We start from the raw sequence: 19,557 nt of genomic DNA on the forward strand, positions 1-19,557 counted from the left end.
CAAAAGTTGTGACTCAGCAGCGATCTCGCTACCGAGATCGCTTAGTGTGACGGGGCCTTAAGACAACTTATTCTGCAGTCGGTATTGTGCATATTTGGTCACAATAGAATGTCACTTATCATTACTGAAGCCCAACCATAGTTTGTACCTATGGAGAAAAGCTGTGACAAGCCCCAAAAATTCCAACAAGATCTTAACTGTTGCAAGTCACCCAAAACTATTTCACCCACGGAGAAACATTGCTCATTGCTAACCTTCGGCTTTATGTTGCCCACGGTGCAACCAAAAGTTACAGTGAAGCCCTATTATTTTTATAGAAAGCAAAACACTGGAAGCTCAGACTTCAAATAAATCATTTCCCCCTCCAACAGTGACTCCTTCAAAAATTATTTTCTACAGGAAGTTCAAGTTTAATGAGAAAAAAATCCCTTGGATTTTACACAATGGTGACACTTTTTATAGACCCTTTTATAAATCCTTTAGGAAAAAGCATAAACTGGCGGTCACTTCCTTTCACTTTTTAAGAAAATCCCATTTCTTTTCGGTTATGTGCACACAATGTTTTTAAGACACCCGGTGTACCTGCTGTGGATTTCCAACAGGTTTCACCGCCACCTGACCTCCTGACGAAACCGCGGGTGGCGGTGAAACATGCGTCGAGGTGTTCTCTGTCCCTCTGTTTATCGTAATGGCTAAAGGTACGGTAAATATAAGCACTAGCACTTTAAAATATATGCTGCTTTACATGGGACATTTGGCATTGTTTTCATTGCCCTACGTATAAATGTTGTGTTTTTTCATGGCATATTCATGCATTAATTCGCAAACTAATATTGTATTATATACTGTAAGGAGGCTCTCCGACACCTAGTGGTTGGGAGATAAACTTGGAGTAATGTGTTTAGTATATATAGGACTAAAAGGGGTTAATCGGCCATGACAGATTGATTGTGAGCGGCTGAAGAATTGGGAGACAACCATATCTGGTTCATTTTGCAGATTGAGAGGTGTTTGTGTGTAAGGAGTGTAGAGATCCACCATATGAGTGGACGGGGATTTACTCGCTTGGCCGGTCCTTAAGGCATATGTTGGCTCACTCAGGGTTAAACAATTCATTCAGTTTATTAAACTGCAGCATAAACCGCTCTTCATGAACTAAACAGCATGTAGCTTCTAGTACAACGTCCGATAAACATTCAGTTTTACAGCATAACCAGTCTCTAACTGACCCCAGTCAGCATCACCCCCGGTTATCGCTCACAGGTTATCACTCATGGGTTATCAGGGAAGCGAGCGCACTGGGATCACCGTTCCGGACAACACCTTGCTCACTAGGCCGTCCACAGTTCCAGACCCACAGCCAGGCAGTAGCTTCCCTACACAGAGCCGTCACAGACTCTACCAGGTCCGGGCCTTTCCATGTGGTCTCCAGGAAGTTCAGTCCCAGACACTTCCAACACACACAGGCCTTGCGGGACCTTGCACTCTGACCAATCAGGATCAAAACACACACCCATGTGATCAGACCTCAGTCACATTATATATTCCAAACCACCCCCATATGTGGGCGGTGTATGTGTGGCTAGCGGTTCCCGCCCAGCTCTCTAACTAGCCCTGTAAGCCACCCTTATAGGTAAATAACTCGTGGACTACAAGTCCCAGCATAACAACGCTATTTTGGCTTATATCACAGAGATCCTCTGCGACACATACTGGACATTTACAACCATGCCGGTCACTGTTTCACCATCAAGGAAATGCCCACATGCATATTCCGAGTTGCATATGTAGCGCCCCCTAGCTTTAACAGAGGTTACTACACCACAGGAGGTGTGCAGATCTCCTGGACTGAGCGCCTTTGCGAAAGGACTAAGAAGCTGGACTCTTAACCAGGCCTGCTAACCAGGACTATTGTATGGACTTGTTACTTTATGTTTTACTTTATGCCTGACAAGGGCTGTATTTAAGATTCCTGTGATGTGGTTTATGAGGACTGAAATAAACAGCCGGACTTTAAATAGGAACGGTTCCTGTGATACCTCTCATCGCTCCCAAGTGAGTGGAACTGTTACTAAACATATTATAACTTAGGACCCCAATATATTCTGCCTATAACTTTCTCTGACCATACACGCAGAATACTAATTAATGATAACACTGCTATGTTTCTCCTTTGATAAATTTGCAGCTATATTCACATTGCCAAGATACAGTTGTGGCCAAAAGTATTGACACCCCTGCAATTCTGCCAGATAATACTCAGTTTCTTCCTGAAAATGATTGCAATCACAAATTCTTTGGTATTATCTTCATTTAATTTATCTTAAATGAAAAAACACAAAAGAGAATGAAGCAAAAAGCAAAACATTGATCATTTCACACAAACTCCAAAAATGGGCCAGACAAAAGTATTGGCACCCTCAGCCTAATACTTGGTTGCACAACCTTTAGCCAAAATAACTGCGACCAACCGCTTCCGGTAACCATCAATGAGTTTCTTACAATGCTCTGCTGGAATTTCAGACCATTCTTCTTTGGCAAACTGCTCCAGGTCCCTGATATTTGAAGGGTGCCTTCTCCAAACTGCCATTTTTAGATCTCTCCACAGGTGTTCTATGGGATTCAGGTCTGGACTCATTGCTGGCCACCTTAGAAGTCTCCAGTGCTTTCTCTCAAACCATTTTCTAGTGCTTTTTGAAGTGTGTTTTGGGTCATTGTCCTGCTGGAAGACCCATGACCTCTGAGGGAGACCCAGCTTTCTCACACTGGGCCCTACCTTATGCTGCAAAATTTGTTGGTAGTCTTCAGACTTCATAATGAAATGCAAACGGTCAAGCAGTCCAGTGCCAGAGGCAGCAAAGCAACCCCAAAACATCAGGGAACCTCCGCCATGTTTGACTGTAGGGACCGTGTTCTTTTCTTTGAATGCCTCTTTTTTTTTTTCTCCTGTAAACTCTATTTTGATGCCTTTGCCCAAAAAGCTCTACTTTAGTCTCATCTGACCAGAGAACATTCTTCCAAAACGTTTTAGGCTTTTTCAGGTAAGTTTTGGCAAACTCCAGCCTGGCTTTTTTATGTCTTGGGGTAAGAAGTGGGGTCTTCCTGGGTCTCCTACCATACAGTCCCTTTTCATTCAGACGCCGACGGATAGTACGGGTTGACACTGTTGTACCCTCGGACTGCAGGGCAGCTTGAACTTGTTTGGGTGTTAGTCGAGGTTCTTTATCCAACATCCGCACAATCTTGCGTTGAAATCTCTTGTCAATTTTTTTTTTCCGTCCACATCTAGGGAGGTTAGCCACAGTGCCATGGGCTTTAAACTTCTTGATGACACTGCGCACGGTAGACACAGGAACATTCAGGTCTTTGGAGATGGACTTGTAGCCTTGAGATTGCTCATGCTTCCTCACAATTTGGTTTCTCAAGTCCTCAGACAGTTCTTTGGTCTTCTTTCTTTTCTCCATGCTCAATGTGGTACACACAAGGACACAGGACAGAGGTTGAGTCAACTTTAATCCATGTCAACTAGCTGCAAGTGTGATTTAGTTATTGCCAACACCTGTTAGGTGCCACAGGTAAGTTACAGGTGCTGTTAATTACACAAATTAGAGAAGCATCACATGATTTTTCGAACAGTGCCAATACTTTTGTCCTCCCTCTTTTTTATGTTTGGTGTGGAATTATATCCAATTTGGCTTTAGGACAATTCTTTTTGTGTTTTTTCATTTAAGACAAATTAAATGAAGATAATAATAACAAAGAATTTGTGTTTGCAATCATTTTCAGGAAGAAACTGAGTATTATCTGACAGAATTGCAGGGGTGTCAATACTTTTGGCCACAAATGTAATATGACTATTACTAGGGCAGCTAGTTTTGGTTGCTTTTCTACAGTATCTTTTAATTTTTTATTGTTTTGTAATTTATATTTTCAATATACTTTGGTATGTATATTTTTTATTGGATCAGTTATAGTCCCTCTGTATAGTTGTAGGTGTATGTGCTTTTATTTTGTAGGTGATCTATAGTATAGATTTTTAGGCGTTTTTCCGTATGTGCACAGTAATGTAGTTATTACATTGTTGTGCATTAGTTAAACTTTTTTTGCAATGGTTTCGCTGCGCTTCTTCAGGTGCATTCCTGAAAAAGAACTCATGTGCCGTCAGAAGTGAATTATTCAATTATTCACTTCTAGATATATCTTTTTAGAAGGTGGAGCTTCAGTTTTTCCGATGCAGAAGTTTCCTAAGGGTACAGTCAGTTTGGACTTAAACGTGGGTTTACATTTATGACATATGTATAAGATATGCCATAAACCACTGATAGATGGGGGTCTCACGAGTGTCCTTGGCTTTTCATAACTTTCGGACTGCATGCAGAGCCAGCCCTCCTGTTTCTCCGGACAGGCACCAGTCGACACTGAGGATCAGAGACTCTCCATTCTTCACATACATGCAGGTGCTAGAAGTGGGACCCAGATCTCTCGGACACTTGTGGCATATCCTAATTCTTAGTGTAAAATTGCTACATAATTTCAGAGCAATCAGCTTCTGCATGCCCAATGTCTTCTCTACCTCACCCCGGGAATAAAGTTGGGGTGACACGTTGGGTGTTTGGTACAAATTCTTTCAGAGCGTATCTGCAGCTCAGTGCCTCCCCGCCCGTGTTACATTACATAGTGGATGGACCACCGTAGTCATGCCTATGAATATATCTAATGAATAAACTTACGGTTGCGGCAGGGGGAGTACTCCGCATATGTGCTAAAGTTCTGTACCGCCACGTAGCAAGTACCCACAGGGTCTCTCTCACTTGCCTCTTTTACGCTCCTCCAGTGATATAAAGGGGCACAGGCCTAGAGAAATGGAAAAACAAGGGTCGACAAACAACGGAAATATTACCATATGTATCAATTCTGACTGCAAAAGCACTGTACTTTTTATATTATTTAAAGCAGCCCAGCTCTCTTCAAAGTTTTTATCCTCTTGCAGTCATCATATTATACAGCACTGTGTACTTACAATTGCTCATTTTGCCTTTCTACCCAGATAACTCTTCTCTTTTCCATTAGGTCTATGGCATCACGTGATTAAAAACTGACTAGCTGAATCCTTCCAAGCTCTATGTAGAAACAGGAGGTCAATTTTCCCTGTATGAGTCATGAGTCACTGCAAAAACCCTGGCAGGGAGGAAAGGAGTGGAGCAGTTGGGTCAGGACTTGAAAAGGGGAATAATTTATGTAGGGATAAGAGAATTCCTGTTTCTACATAGAGCAGAGAAAAGAATTAACTGGGTAGAAAGGCAAAATGAGCAATTGTCAGTACACAGTGCTGTATAATATGACTGCAATATATTAAGAGGATATAAATTTTGATAGGAGGGGGAGGAGGAAGAGGAGGAGGAGGAGGAAGAGGTGGAGTGCTTCTTTAATACAGAGCCCCAAGGCTTCTTTTGGCTAGCGGCAAGTCAAGGTAAATGTCTGGTACTACTACACGCACATCCTACCTTAAAAGAAATGTGCCATAAAAAAATGACATATTGTTTAAATCATAAAACATAACGATAGTTATTTTTTAATTTTTTTTATCTCATGATCTATAGCAGTAAAATGAAATCTTTCAATTTTCTCATTAGCCATTATACCTATATAGTTCTTCTTCCTGTGGACATATGAACATTATCACCAGTAGGCTGATCACCTATTGTGAATGGTGGCTCCTGTGTTATCTACTGTACATAAAGGTGTTATCAGTCATTATACAGGAGGAGGAGGTGAGCTGTAACATCACCTGTTGTGGATGCTGGCTCCTGTGTTATCTACTGCACATAAAGGTGTTATCAGTCATTATACAGGAAGAGGAGGTGAGCTGTAACATCACCTGTTGTGGATGCTGGATCCTGTGTTATCTACTGTATATAGAGGTGTTATCAGTCATTGTACAGGAGGAGGAGGTGAGCTGTGACATCACTTATTGTGAATGGTGGCTCCTGTGTTATCTACTGTATATAGAGATGTTATCAGTCATTGTACAGGAGGAGGAGGTGAGCTGTGACATCACTTGTTGTGAATGGTTGATCCTGTGTTATCTACTGTATATATAAGTGTTATCAGTCATTGTATAGGAGGAAGAGGTGAGCTGTGACGTCACCTATTGTGAATGGTGGATCCTGTGTTATCTACTGTATATAGAGGTGTTATCAGTCATTGTACAGGAGGAGGAGGTGAGCTGTGACATCACTTATTGTGAATGGTGGCTCCTGTGTTATCTACTGTATATAGAGATGTTATCAGTCATTGTACAGGAGGAGGAGGTGAGCTGTGACATCACTTGTTGTGAATGGTTGATCCTGTGTTATCTACTGTATATAGAGGTGTTATCAGTCATTGTATAGGAGGAAGAGGTGAGCTGTGACGTCACCTATTGTGAATGGTGGATCCTGTGTTATCGACTGTATATAGACATGTTATCAGTCATTTAACAGGCGAAGGAGGTGAGCTGTGACGTCACCTATTGCGAATGGTGGCTAGGGTTGTGAATATTTATGAAACCACGTTATTTTAGATCTCTATTAGTTTCCATTTGAAAAGATTTCAGTGTATATTTCAATGGATTTGCACAGATTAAGGCTCCCTTCACACGTCCGTATAATACCAACACTGGAAAAAAATGGTCCTGGTGTGTCATCAGTGTTTTGGATCAGTGAGCTATCTGTGTGCTATCTGTGTGCCGTCTGCTTTTTTCCATTATGGCTTAAGAAAAATCTATTCCACGGACGATTATTGGACGCCATCCGTGTGCTGTAAGTGTTCTACACAGACCCATAGACTTGTATCGGGGATTGTCATCCATGCTGCCGGTAAAAAAGGACATGTGAGCAGCGCCATAGATTATAAGGGTACGTGTGGATGCCACACACACCTGAAACACAAACACATGGAGGAGGCCTAAGGAGGACACTAACGGTGGGAAAACTTCTGAAATGATACACTGGGGTGGAAGTCGGAAGCAAGACAGGCTCTTTCTCCATCTCTACAGGGAGAAGCCACCTTTTCCTGGTCCTTGGTGTGACCTTCCGGTCAGGAGAGATGGGAAAGTGATTGTCAGGTTCCCTCTCCTCCCAGGTAGCGCTTGTGACAGGCCTCATCCTCGTGTACTTTTTTCTTGGCCACGCTCCACTGTTTTTTACAGTCACAATCTCAGGTCGTAAAAAAAAAAAACTCGGTCATTTCCATTTCTGTCTTCTTCATTTCATTGCTGGGATAGTTTCTCCTTGATGCGTCTACGGCTATGAAAGTCATCTGACATTTATATCAATTAGCATTCTTTTGGATAAAATAAATGTCTGTCGTATACGCGGAAAATCAGCCGCACCCTCGCCAAAGTGGCGTCATCTAATTTTTATAGTGCGTAAATGCTTTAATGAGAAGAGATTGACATAAGGCGTACACCCTTAATTCAATATACATGATTACAGACGGATAAAGAGGGAAAAATAGAAAATCTGCGGAGAGTCTAGGACAAATTGAAACCTAAAATATGACTGGAAACATCACCGATCACACACCGACGTCTTATTCTATAGGGGACCCCTATGAGGTGACCTTTTTACATTTTTCATATTCATCCCACTCTCACCTTCATAAGATATTCATGAGAAGGCACAGTGTACTACTTCATTAAACCTCCTACATCGGGGTCGGGTTTGCAAAAAAACCCTCCTTATTGTAGTTTGAGGTTATATAAATAATTAATCCAGACTACAGGCACAAATGAATACACCCGCTATTCTACTGACATTGCTATGTTTTAAAAGTTATGAAGAGTTTTGCACAAAAGTTTTGTTTTGTTGTTCATTTTCCTCCTAGATGCAAGGCAAAAAAAATGTAGATTTCAGTAAAATTTTCCTACTCTTTTCGCTGCTCAGTCTTTTTTCTCGCTGAGTGCTTTTCAAAAATGTTACAAATCCATCAGAGCTCCTGCTCCTGGTTGTGAATGCTCTCACTGCTGCCCTCTCTCTTCTCACCTCTCTCCTTGTCTGAGAGTAAAGCCTTATTGAGACTTCCAATTTTCTGACGTAGGTGCAAAACGGACCGATTATATTGGTGAGATGATCAGAGTTTTGTCCAAGTGTCATCAGTTTTTTGTTCGAGGAGAGAAAAAAAAAGTTGATCCATCTTCTCCTTTCTGACAGTCATCCGAGTGCGGTCTGATCTTTTCACAGAGCCATAAACTCATGTCTCCTGATTATAATCCGAACTGCAGGTCAAAATTGGGTATGCCTCAAAATCAGCGACATGTCAATGACTCCATAGACTATCACTGGTACGAGTGCTCTACGTGAAAATTACAGATAGCACTCTTATGTGAAAATCTGACGTCTGAATGAGGAGCAGGGAGTGAGTTGTACACAGATCTGCGATGGAGAGGCGAAAGAGTACTTTGAAGAGCAGAGAAAACGGGCAATAGGCAAGGAGGAAAGGATATATAGAGAAAAATAGTCTTGAAGCAGTGAACACAGCAGCAACCTGTATCACATCCAGCCTGTATTACTGAAAGGGAAATTCCCAACAGAGAAAAATATGAAACTTAGTTCAGACTGCAAACTGCATATGTGGGGTGACGGGAGGAGAATCTAAAAATGGATGAAGTAATGACAATTGCAGACAAACAGTGCAATATCATCAACTAAAAGTAACCACTGACATGGAGGAATAATTTTTTTATGTCAAAAGCGTCCAGTGCATTAAAGAGCAAGGGCTAATTCAGACGTCCGATTTTCAAGTATAAGTGCTATCTGTGCTTTTCACGGAAAGTACCCGTACCTGTGATAGTCTATGGGGATATTCACAGGTCCGTGATTTTTGAGGTCAACGGAAAATCATGGAGACTCATCCGATTTTCATCCTAGGGTTGGAATAAAATTGGCACTGCACATCAATGGGTCCGTGGAAAAATCGTCCGGCACTCTGATGACATCCAAGTGCGGTACGATTTTCGCAAACTATAAGAAAGGAAAAGGTGGAGAAACTTTTTTTCTATTTCTCCACGTACGAGAAAAACAGCTGACCCTCGGAGCACACTCTGATCAGAGTCAGGTGAAAAATAATTGGTCGGCTTTTCTCGTACGTGAGAAAAACAGACTTCTGTATGAGGCATGATACAGATAGCTATTGGGTGTACTCATGCTCTTCTAAATCTTTACATCATAGCTACATAGAAAAACTACCTTGATCTTTGACATCAATGTGTAGACACCATAAATTTGAAATGCCCTTTCCTGATTTAGTGAATAATTTTATTCTCCGCCTATACACCCCCTATAACTATTTCTCCGTCTCATCAGCTTCCTAGTCCAATTACTAAATACATGAACAATTGGTCTTTTCTATATCAAGGCTTCCAAGATCATGGCTTGGGGAAGAATATATTACAGTTTATTATGCAGACATCTGGATAAAGGAATATTTTTTTAAAATATGACATCTGTTTCCGCTTGTCCAGAAACGTATTAAAAAACCGCAAATATAAGCCTCTTGACGCCCACATCAGACATGTATAGGTTTCTATTAAATCTCAGACTCACCACAACTTTTTCCTTATGAGACCGGACGGTTGCCCCAAACCATTGCTGTGACTTGAACTCCAGCGTCTGCTTGGTTCCATTGATTCTGGCCTGTCTGTTGCCTGCACAGGAAAAAGAACATTAACCACAATTCACACAGGGTAAGTCGTTCCATGCTAATGTTCAATGGGGCTGTCGGACATGACTTGTGAGCCGGGGACTGAGTTACGTTCATGCCATAACACAACATAAAACATATAAAGAATGTAAAATAAGGAGTGAAATCCTAGAACGCTTCCTACTAAATATAAATACCACGGAGACCCTACAAAACCGACCTTGGCGCATATAACTGTCTTGTAATCCATATACATTGCTTTATCGCTATTAATCATTTAGGGGTTTTCATACCAATGGGGCAAAGACGGTGATGGGATCAGATGTCATTGCTATAAAACGTCCACAATACTATAAAGTATACGTCATCAAACACTAAAACAATCAGCATTTTGTGGCTGCCGGGTCTGAGCCCTATGATCCCCCCCTCCTACCCTCCGGCATCACCGGCTCTTCCTTTGCGCAACATCCCACAACTATGTAATGTTGGGGTGACGACTAGATGGACCACAGGGCTCCCATCCAAAGGCCACTGATTATTGACATGGCCAGCGGACCAGGGTCTTACAATTTTATTTGCTTATCTCTAATTGTAATAGATTTTTAAATATGATGTAGGGGAAGAGACCCTGATTCAAGAAATATAACACTTACTTTACTACTTCCTGCAGTTTTGGTTAAACCGTGTTTTCTCTGCTGCAGATCTAACAGTTCTCTGAATGCTGAGCTCAGTATAACCCCGCCCACACCACTGATTGGCTGCTTTATGTGTACACTTTGCATAGGTAGAAAACTACCAATCAGTTTTGGGGGTGTGTCTGGACTACCTGGCAGCAGGTTTACTAGTCCCCTAGTGATAATCTCCTACTTATAAAACAGTGATTTTATAAAAACTACATTAAGGAGCCCAGAAAGTGATACATCACTGTAATCAGGGTCTCAGCCTCTACATTATGCCGCTCTCAGATTAAGTGGCAAATACCTGGTGACAGATTCCCTTTAAGAAGCGTTCACAGTATGTTTTGTGTTGAACTTCAGCCATATGTGCCTAGAAAGTTCCAGATAATGTACCACGCACACTACTAAGGCTAAAAGAGTGTCTTGTGAAGTTGCTATATATCTTTTTATCTTTTAATCCTCTGCACTATACCATACAGAGGCGCCTTTTTTTTTTAAGATGCACTGTATGCCTAAACAGAGGAATCTCTTGGAGGCATCAGTCAGACGTATATTTTGGGAAAGCCTCTCAACTTATACCTTTGATGAACCTAGTGTGAGAGCGCAATATATTCATCCCGAAAGTTGGTGGATGCTTTGAGCAGTTTTATTAAGAAAGTTGCCCACAATAGGCAAACCCTTTAGACGAGCTTGAGATGCCAACATTTCACGGTCCACGTACAGACCACAATTTCCATACCGGCCATGGTTCTCCAAAACAGCATCACATAAGGCCATATATTTGTTAGTTTGGATCAGCAGACCATTGGTGGTCTGGAAATCATGTAATGGAATGAAGCTGAAAGGGAGGAGAAACAGATTAGATATTAGAAAAACGTTGTGACAGTGAGGGTGATCAATGAGTGGAACAGGCTGCCACTAGAGGTGGTGAGTTCTCTTTCAATATAAGTCTTCAAACAGAGGCTGGACAGACATCTGTCTGAGATAGTTTAGTGAATCCTGCATTGAGCCGAGGGTTGGACACGATGAACCTGGAGGTCCCTTCCAACTCTACCATTCTAGGATTCTATGAAGTAGACCTCAACCAGTAAATTGTGGATTTCACCTATCGGTGTAATTTTGGTGGTTTTTCTTTACTCTTTGGAACACTTCAAAGACATAATCTTAGTCGCTATAGAAAACCTTTGCACCTGTGCCAGAGCAGATACCTCTGAGCCTAAGTAGGAATATCCTGAGACCTCGACCTCTCGGGTCTCTATTAATAGAAGATCTCAGCTTAAAAGATCAGAACAAAGGGTTTTTTTTGAGACTGTCCCCGATTCACGTATGGGAACAATTTCCACACATCTGCAAATTGAAAGATTTTCTTATAGTCCGTTCAGATGTGCTCAGACTTGCTGTCCCCGATCCCATCATTTAAACCATATTCAATCCACTTTAACATATGTTTCCGCTTTGCAACCAAAAATCCTCTTACATTTAACTTGTCATTTTTACCTCTGAAGCTTTACACTTACTCATCCCCCATCGGTCAAACCGTGGACAGCTCTAACACGTCGACTATAGAAATCTACAAAATTTGAGGGGTTTTCCATTTTCAGAAATCTTGTTCTTGGTATCATAAGTCATCAATATACTTTGTGCACTTTATTTACTTCAAAAGAATCAAAATCGATCCTGACTCTAAAGTATCATCCACCAACATGATCTTCATAGAATCAGCACAGATGTTCATCTTTTACAAGTAACCAAGAAAGCTTCCATTCTGCAAGCATCAATGCTGATGCCCATGAGCACCGGGAAACACAAATAGGAGAGAATGTTTCCTTGATCGCAGAAACTGGGAAAACCTATAAAAAACAGAAAGTATGATAAAATAACCAACTGTTTACATCAGGTTTCAATGCTAAATGTAAATTTTTGTTTAACTTGATAAATGTTTATTTTTCTTATCAAAATGTTCAGGCCAAAATACTAGACTCATACTTGCTGTTTTGCACAGAAGACTTTTCAGCAGTGAAATCATCAACACACAGGATTTAAATGAGAGATGACAACTCTGTATAGTGTATGTAACACATCATCCACAACTCACAATAGGTGATGTCACAGCTCACCTTCTGCCCTGTACAATGACTGATAACATCTCTATATACTGTAGATAACACAGGATCCACCATTCACAATAGGTGATGTCACAGCTCACCTCCTCCTCCTGTACAGTGACTGATAACACCTCTATATACAGTAGATAACACAGGATCCACCATTCACAATAGGTGATGTCACAGCTCACCTCCTCCCCTGTACAATGACTGATACCAGCTCTATATACAGTAGATAACACAGGATCCACCATTCACAATAGGCGATGTCACAGCTCACCTCCTCCTGTACAGTGACTGATAACACCTCTATATACAGTAGATAACACAGGATCCACCATTCACAATAGAGGATGTCACAGCTCACCTCCTGCACCTTCTGTACAATGACTGATAACACCTCTATACAGTTGATAACACAGGATCCACCATTCACAATAGGTGATGTCACAGCTCACCTCCTCCCCTGTACAATGACTGATATCAGCTCTATATAGAGTAGATAACACAGGATCCACCATTCACAACAGGTGATGTTACAGCTCACCTCATCCTCCTGTATAATGACTGATAACACCTCTATATACAGTAGATAACACAGGATCCACCATTCACAATAGGTGATGTCACAGCTCACCTCCTCCCCCTGTACAATGACTGATACCAGCTCTATATACCGTAGATAACACAGGATCCACCATTCACAATAGGCGATGTCACAGCTCACCTCCTCCTCCTGTACAGTGACTGATAACACCTCTATATACAGTAGATAACACAGGATCCACCATTCACAATAGATGATGTCACAGCTCACCTCCTGCACCTTCTGTACAATGACTGATAACACCTCTATACAGTTGATAACACAGGATCCACCATTCACAATAGGTGATGTCACAGCTCACCTCCTCCTCCTGTATAATGACTGATAACACCTCTATATACAGTAGATAACACAGGATCCACCATTCACAATAGGTGATGTCACAGCTCACCTCCTCCTCCTGTACAGTGACTGATAACACCTCTATATACAGTAGATAACACAGGATCCACCATTCACAATAGATGATGTCACAGCTCACCTCCTGCACCTTCTGTACAATGACTGATAACACCTCTATATACAGTAGATAGCACAGGATCCACTGTTCACAATAGGTGATGTCACAGCTCACCTCCACCTCCGCTCATTAAATACTTCAGTAGAAGGTCCGTCAATAAAACATTCTGTATGATTTTTACACTAGTCCATGACTTTCTGTCGTGGGAGCCTGAGTGTAGGTCAGAATCCACCCAGGAAGCCATAGCCCATCTGATTATTCTCCTAACATTTTGACTGAAAAAAACTCTGATCGCCATATTTAAAGGGACACAACACCCACACCCCACAAATCTATGACTAGTAACTCCGATCACCACGTTACAGCCCCAGCACCCGCACCTCCAACAAATCTTCTGAATCAAACTTGATCACTATTTTATAGTCTCAGAACCCGATTGTCCCATGATTCTATGAAACTGAACGTAGGACACGTTATAGCTGCAGCACTGGGACTGCACAGATACAGAGGCAGACACAGACATTCTGCTATAAGTTCTGCTGAAACTACATAGAGCTTTATAAGCACCAACTGTCATCTCCTGTCTCAGTAATGGGGAAACCTGCATTCACTGATGACACATTTTACCTGTCAATTGAGAATTTTGAAAATGAATGATCAGTCCGGGAGGAGAAAGGAGCGGATTTCTCAAACAAGATATATAGCAAAGTTTCATATTTTCATGATTTATGAAAAAAAAATATTTTAACAGTTATTCTTCCAATCATATCTGACGGTATTATCATTCCAAAGAGACTTGTGCCACATAATTCTATTTCCTATGACCCAGACACAATGTGACCTAATCCCAGATATCTCTTCTCTCGACTGCTCTCATTGCATTACTCTTCATGTGAACTGTGTGCAGGGTCATGTCTAAAACTGCAGTGCGAGAAACAATGGCTGCCCCACTCGAGATTTGCACATAGGAAGAGCAGCGTGCAGTGGTTAGCTTTTTGTGGCCTGGAGGCGCACCTGGTGCCAATAATTATTGAAGATTTTGTGCACAATATGAAGAGTGACAAGCCAAGCCTTGCATGTCAGAGTGAGGAGACTAATAAGCCATGCATGCTCCTCTGGGAAATTATATATGCAAATTGTCGCCACCTATTGGAAGCAGTGATCCTTATAAGTCTCCTCACTCTGTCATGCCAGGCTCGGCTTGTCAATCTCCACAAGGAGAAACGTTACCCGTTAGTCTCCCAAGAGTCTCTCACCTAGCCAAATCAGATCTCATAGTTTGCACTGATGAGGGGCAACAACGTGAAACATCGTGTCTGCAAACTGTGATTCTGGTTTGGCTTTTATCCTGTCATATGGCAAGGCTTGTTAAAGACTCAATATTGACTTCGATAGGTGGCACTAGAGTTCTAGTCCTCTTCGTCTCTGAAGAGACAATTTGCAAATTTAGTTTCCCAGAGGAACATGCATGCCTTATAAGTCTCCTAACTCTGACATGCCAGGCATGGCTTATCACTCTCCACAAGGAGAAACGTTACCCCTTAAGGCCCTTTTACATTTAGCGATACACCAGCGATCCGACCAGCGATCCCACCCGGTCAGGATCGCTGGTGCATCGCTAAATGATCGCTAGTGAGCTTTCATACAGAAAGATCTCACAGCGATGCAGCAGCGACGCAGCGCACGATACTCACCTTTCACACACAGCGATCCTGACGTCCTCCGGCCCGCCTCCACGCGTCGCTCGTCGTCACAGCAGGAAGTCTCAGCAGGAAGCGCCCAACGAGAAATGGAGCCGGACATTCTCGCGCGATCAGCGATGGACAGCGGGGGAGCCGGTCGCTGGTAAGTATCACACATAGCGATATCGCTAGCAATATCGCTATAACGTCACAAAACCAGTGACGTTTTAGCGATATTGCTAGCGATATTGCTTAGTGTAAAACCCCCTTTAGACCCCTCCCTACAGTCCTGATCTTGCCTCATCGGCCGATCATCAGTTGGTTCCCTTGAAAGAAGCCCTATGAGGGCGACAATTCACATCTCATGAAGAGGTGAAGACAGCGGTGCATTTGTAGCCCGCAGCGCACACAAAATATTTTGTAATGAAAGAGTAGGAAAGCCTGTTGGCGGAAGGAAAAAGTGTATTGAAAAGCAAGAAGATCATATTGAAACATGGTGGTTTTGTATTTTCTGAAGGTTGACGATAAAAGAAATTCTACACCAGGGTATATACACATGCAGTCATGGCCGAAAGTGTTGGCACCCTTGAAATTGTACCAGAAAATGAAATATTTCTCCCAGAAAATAATTGCAATTACACAAAGATTGAATCAACTTCTCCCCTTTTTATCCGGTTTCAGGTGGGATTTTTATATTGCCCACACCTGTTACTTGCCATAGGTGTGTTTGAACCAGCTTCACACGCTTATAACAAAGTTATTTACCCACAATTTTGAAAAGGTGCCAATTTTTGAGGTTTTCTGTTAAATTATTTCCAATTTGTCTTTTTTTCTCTGTTTTGTTTGTGTTGTTCCAAAACATACAAAGGAAATAAACGTGTATAACAAAATGTGTCATTGCAATAATTTTCATACTTCTGGTTCAATTTCAAGGGATCCAATACTTTTGGCCATGACTTTATTTATATTTGAGACTGACACAAATTTTGGTTTGCACACACTTTGCTGATTTCGTGTTCTTAGAAGTTTTAGTCGGATGTTTCTTATGGTCACTAACGTACAATTATCAGTATTTCAGAAGGTTTTAAACTTTTTATTGACAAATGCATCAATTTTATGCAAATATTCAATATTTACAGTGCTGATCCTTATTTTTCAAGACTAATACCCTTCCCTTCAAATAATAAAAGGGAGCAGCATCCAATCCGGGTGAAAAAACACTTACAAAATTTATTCTGCCATTGAAAAAATATACAACGCTTCGACCACAATGTGGTCTTTTTCAAGTATAACAAACAACAAATATGGTGGCTTTATATAGCGAGGATAAACCAATCAATGACAAAGAACCGCCTTAATGCAACATTCACATATAAATATGTATATAAATGTCAATCAAAAAATCATACATTATAAAACATCACATACAATAATAGAACTTGTGTAAAAACAATACATTTATGTACAGACAAACATATGTAAACAACAATATACCAAAACCCACATGTATCTGCGCCAATCATCTAATGGCATCAGGATCCCCATGGTGATCTTCCAACCAATCGCAGTACAGTTGAGGACTTGTATGGTTTCCAATCTTAAAATATCGTCGATGTAGTGCCACCAGGCCCTGACATGGCACCAGTAGATGGGCTTGTACACATGCTGTTCCTCGAATACCGCCTTATAGATGTTTGCATAAGTAGGGGCCACATTGGACCCCATGGCGGTACCCTGCACCTGTAGGTATTTTTTGTATCTGGGATGGTACAGTTGAGGACTTGTATGGTTTCCAATCTGAATTGAATGGTGTTTTTCCAGAAATAAAATTTACTTTGACCCAATCGGTGGTTCAAGTACAATTCTTGGATACTATGGTTTACAAGGAGGCTGATACACTATATACAGATTTGTTTATTAAGGAGACCGATAGGAACAGTCTGTTGGTCTACAGCAGTAGTCATCCGAGGAGGATGGTGGATTCTCTCCTATGGAGTCAAATGTTGCGCGTATGAAGAATTGTCAAAGATGAGAATAAATTGGACATTAGACTTAATGATATGTATCAAAAATTTGTGAACAGGGGATACCCGGTTTGTAATGTCAGACGTTTTAAAGATAAAGTCATGGATTTGACCCCGGATGTGATATGTCAGAAGCTGGATAAAACTAATGACAAACGAGTACCTTTTGTATCAACATTTTGCCCGATCAGTAATAGGATTGGGGGTGTTTTAAATAAACAATGGGATCTCCTACACAAAGGTGTACCTGATGTCCCTGAGTTTGCTAGAAGACCTGTTTTGCCCTAAAGGCGTGGGCGGAATTTGAGAGATAAACTTGTCAGGGCCGATGTTGGCCCGGACAGGATTCTCCGACAGTTGACGCTTGGCCCACTTAAGTCTGGCAATTTTCCTTGTTTAGGTTGCGCGTGTTGTAGCAATATGATTAAAGGAGATAGTTTTAATCATCCACAAACTGGTAAAAAATTTACTATAAGAGAAAGATGTACGTGCTCCTCGAACTTTGTTATTTATGTAATCACATGCCCTTGTGGGTTAATGTATGTGGGTGAGACCACTATGGAAATACGGGCACGGATTAGTAAACATAAAAGTACCATCAGGACTAAGCTCCTAGAGTTACCAATACCGAAGCATTTTATTGAGTGTAGACATTCCATCAATCAGTTGAGATTTAGAGTGATAGATGGGGTCCCTATGTCAAGACGAGGTGGGGATAGGATTAAATTATAAAGAAAAAGGAAGTGAAGTGGATTTCTACTTTGGATACGTTACAGCCAAAAGGCCTTAATCTTGAGTATAATTTACAGATTTGCCTGTAAATTACCCACTGAATTCTTGACGGTATTTCTTTCGTTTTTTGTAAATATTTGTTTTTTTAATTTTGTTTTGTTTTCTTGTTCTTACTAGGTTTGGAATGGCCTGAGGACATGGGGACTGAATAGTCCTGAAGTTTATGTACATTTTGTCATATGTCAGTGATTGTTTTGTCTGTTGATCCCCATGCCCTCTTGTCTTTCTATTCCTTGTGATTTTTTTTTTGTTTTTGATTAAAGTTTTTTTTATCTCGGCTGAAAATTTTACTAATTGGTGCTAGTAGACTATTTGTTCTAGGGTATATTTGTACATTTTTGCATGGGTTACCCTGTTGCCATGTGCTAGGATATGTTGCGTCACATGATTTGGTCATGTGATTGTCTCATATGACATTGTTTATATTGATCTGTTTTTTGACCATTGCCTGTGGGTTTCTATTGCGCCTTTTACGTGATCCATACAGGTTATTTTTTAGGTATTATATTATATATGCATTTCCGTTAGGTATGCGATATTTAGGGGTTATGATCTCGGACCTAAGAGTTTATTGACATGTTGCGGTCATGTGATTTTGTCATGTGACTGCAACTTGTATGGCACTGTTGAATGGGCTCGTTATGTAGATACTGCGCGTGCGCGTATATCGCGCTTTCAATAGGAGCATTGATAGATAGTTGGCTAACATATGAGTACTGCGCATGTGCATCGGGCCGTGGTTATCGCGGGATTTTTTAAGTTACAGCGGGATTTTTGAGTTATCGCGAGGTCTTGTCCCGTGATGTCATCCTTTCGGGGGATCTGTGCTGACGCTGTTAACACTGGGGGAGAGAGATTTTTGGTGCGCATGGTAGCGCTTCCAGGTGAGCTAGGATTGTATAGCCGATTTTGTTAGGCTATCGTTTTTGGCGCTAGTTTTACAACCCATAGGCATTGGTCATTCTGATTATCTGACCTTACTATATGTTACAAAATTACCCCTGACGAAGGCTCGCCGAAAAGCGCGTCGGGGTGACGCCGGTGTGCTACTGTTTATATTTCCTCTTTGTCACCATCTCCCTTGCGGCATAGCAGTCTCACTTGGTATGTATTGGGTGTAATATTTTTATATCCCTGCATATTATATGGCTATCTGATGGTAGTAAAGCTGCTTGGTGGACATTATACTGACTTTATATATATATATATATATATATATATATATATATGATATTAATGTTGAGGGAATATGTGAAATAGAGTATACATGTCTAAGTGGTTTTTTGCCACTCTTTATATAGAAATTAAATCTTTCTGCTATTCATGGCAGCACACCTATGTCCCGTTTCTGTTTTTTAACTGCACATAGCACTTTGGCGTATATCACCCTGTACCTGCTGTATTTATGTAATCAATAAAATATGCTTATATTTGGATTATTTTTGACTCAATGATTATTTTTTCTTTGTTTTTTTCTATATGTTACAACAGTGGTGATTTGTTGGAAGATCACCATGGGGATCCTGATG

General features: G+C 41.1%; 1 protein-coding gene across 1 annotated transcript in view; it reads right to left on the reverse strand.

Annotated features, from left to right (window-relative positions):
* ITGA8 (integrin subunit alpha 8) overlaps nucleotides 1-19,557 on the reverse strand; it is a 213,250-nt gene that overhangs the window by 158,901 nt on the left and 34,792 nt on the right. Inside the window, exons 3-4 of the mRNA XM_073581939.1 lie at nucleotides 9,585-9,685; nucleotides 4,731-4,854 (exon numbers count right to left, since the gene is read on the reverse strand). Of these exons, the coding sequence (XP_073438040.1) occupies nucleotides 4,731-4,854; nucleotides 9,585-9,685 (225 nt within the window). The remainder of the gene's footprint in view (nucleotides 1-4,730; nucleotides 4,855-9,584; nucleotides 9,686-19,557) is intronic.

Source organism: Dendrobates tinctorius, unplaced genomic scaffold (genome assembly GCF_039654945.1).
Source record: "Dendrobates tinctorius isolate UK_male_01 unplaced genomic scaffold, ASM3965494v1 ptg000070l, whole genome shotgun sequence".
NCBI classification, from domain to species: Eukaryota; Metazoa; Chordata; class Amphibia; order Anura; family Dendrobatidae; genus Dendrobates; species Dendrobates tinctorius.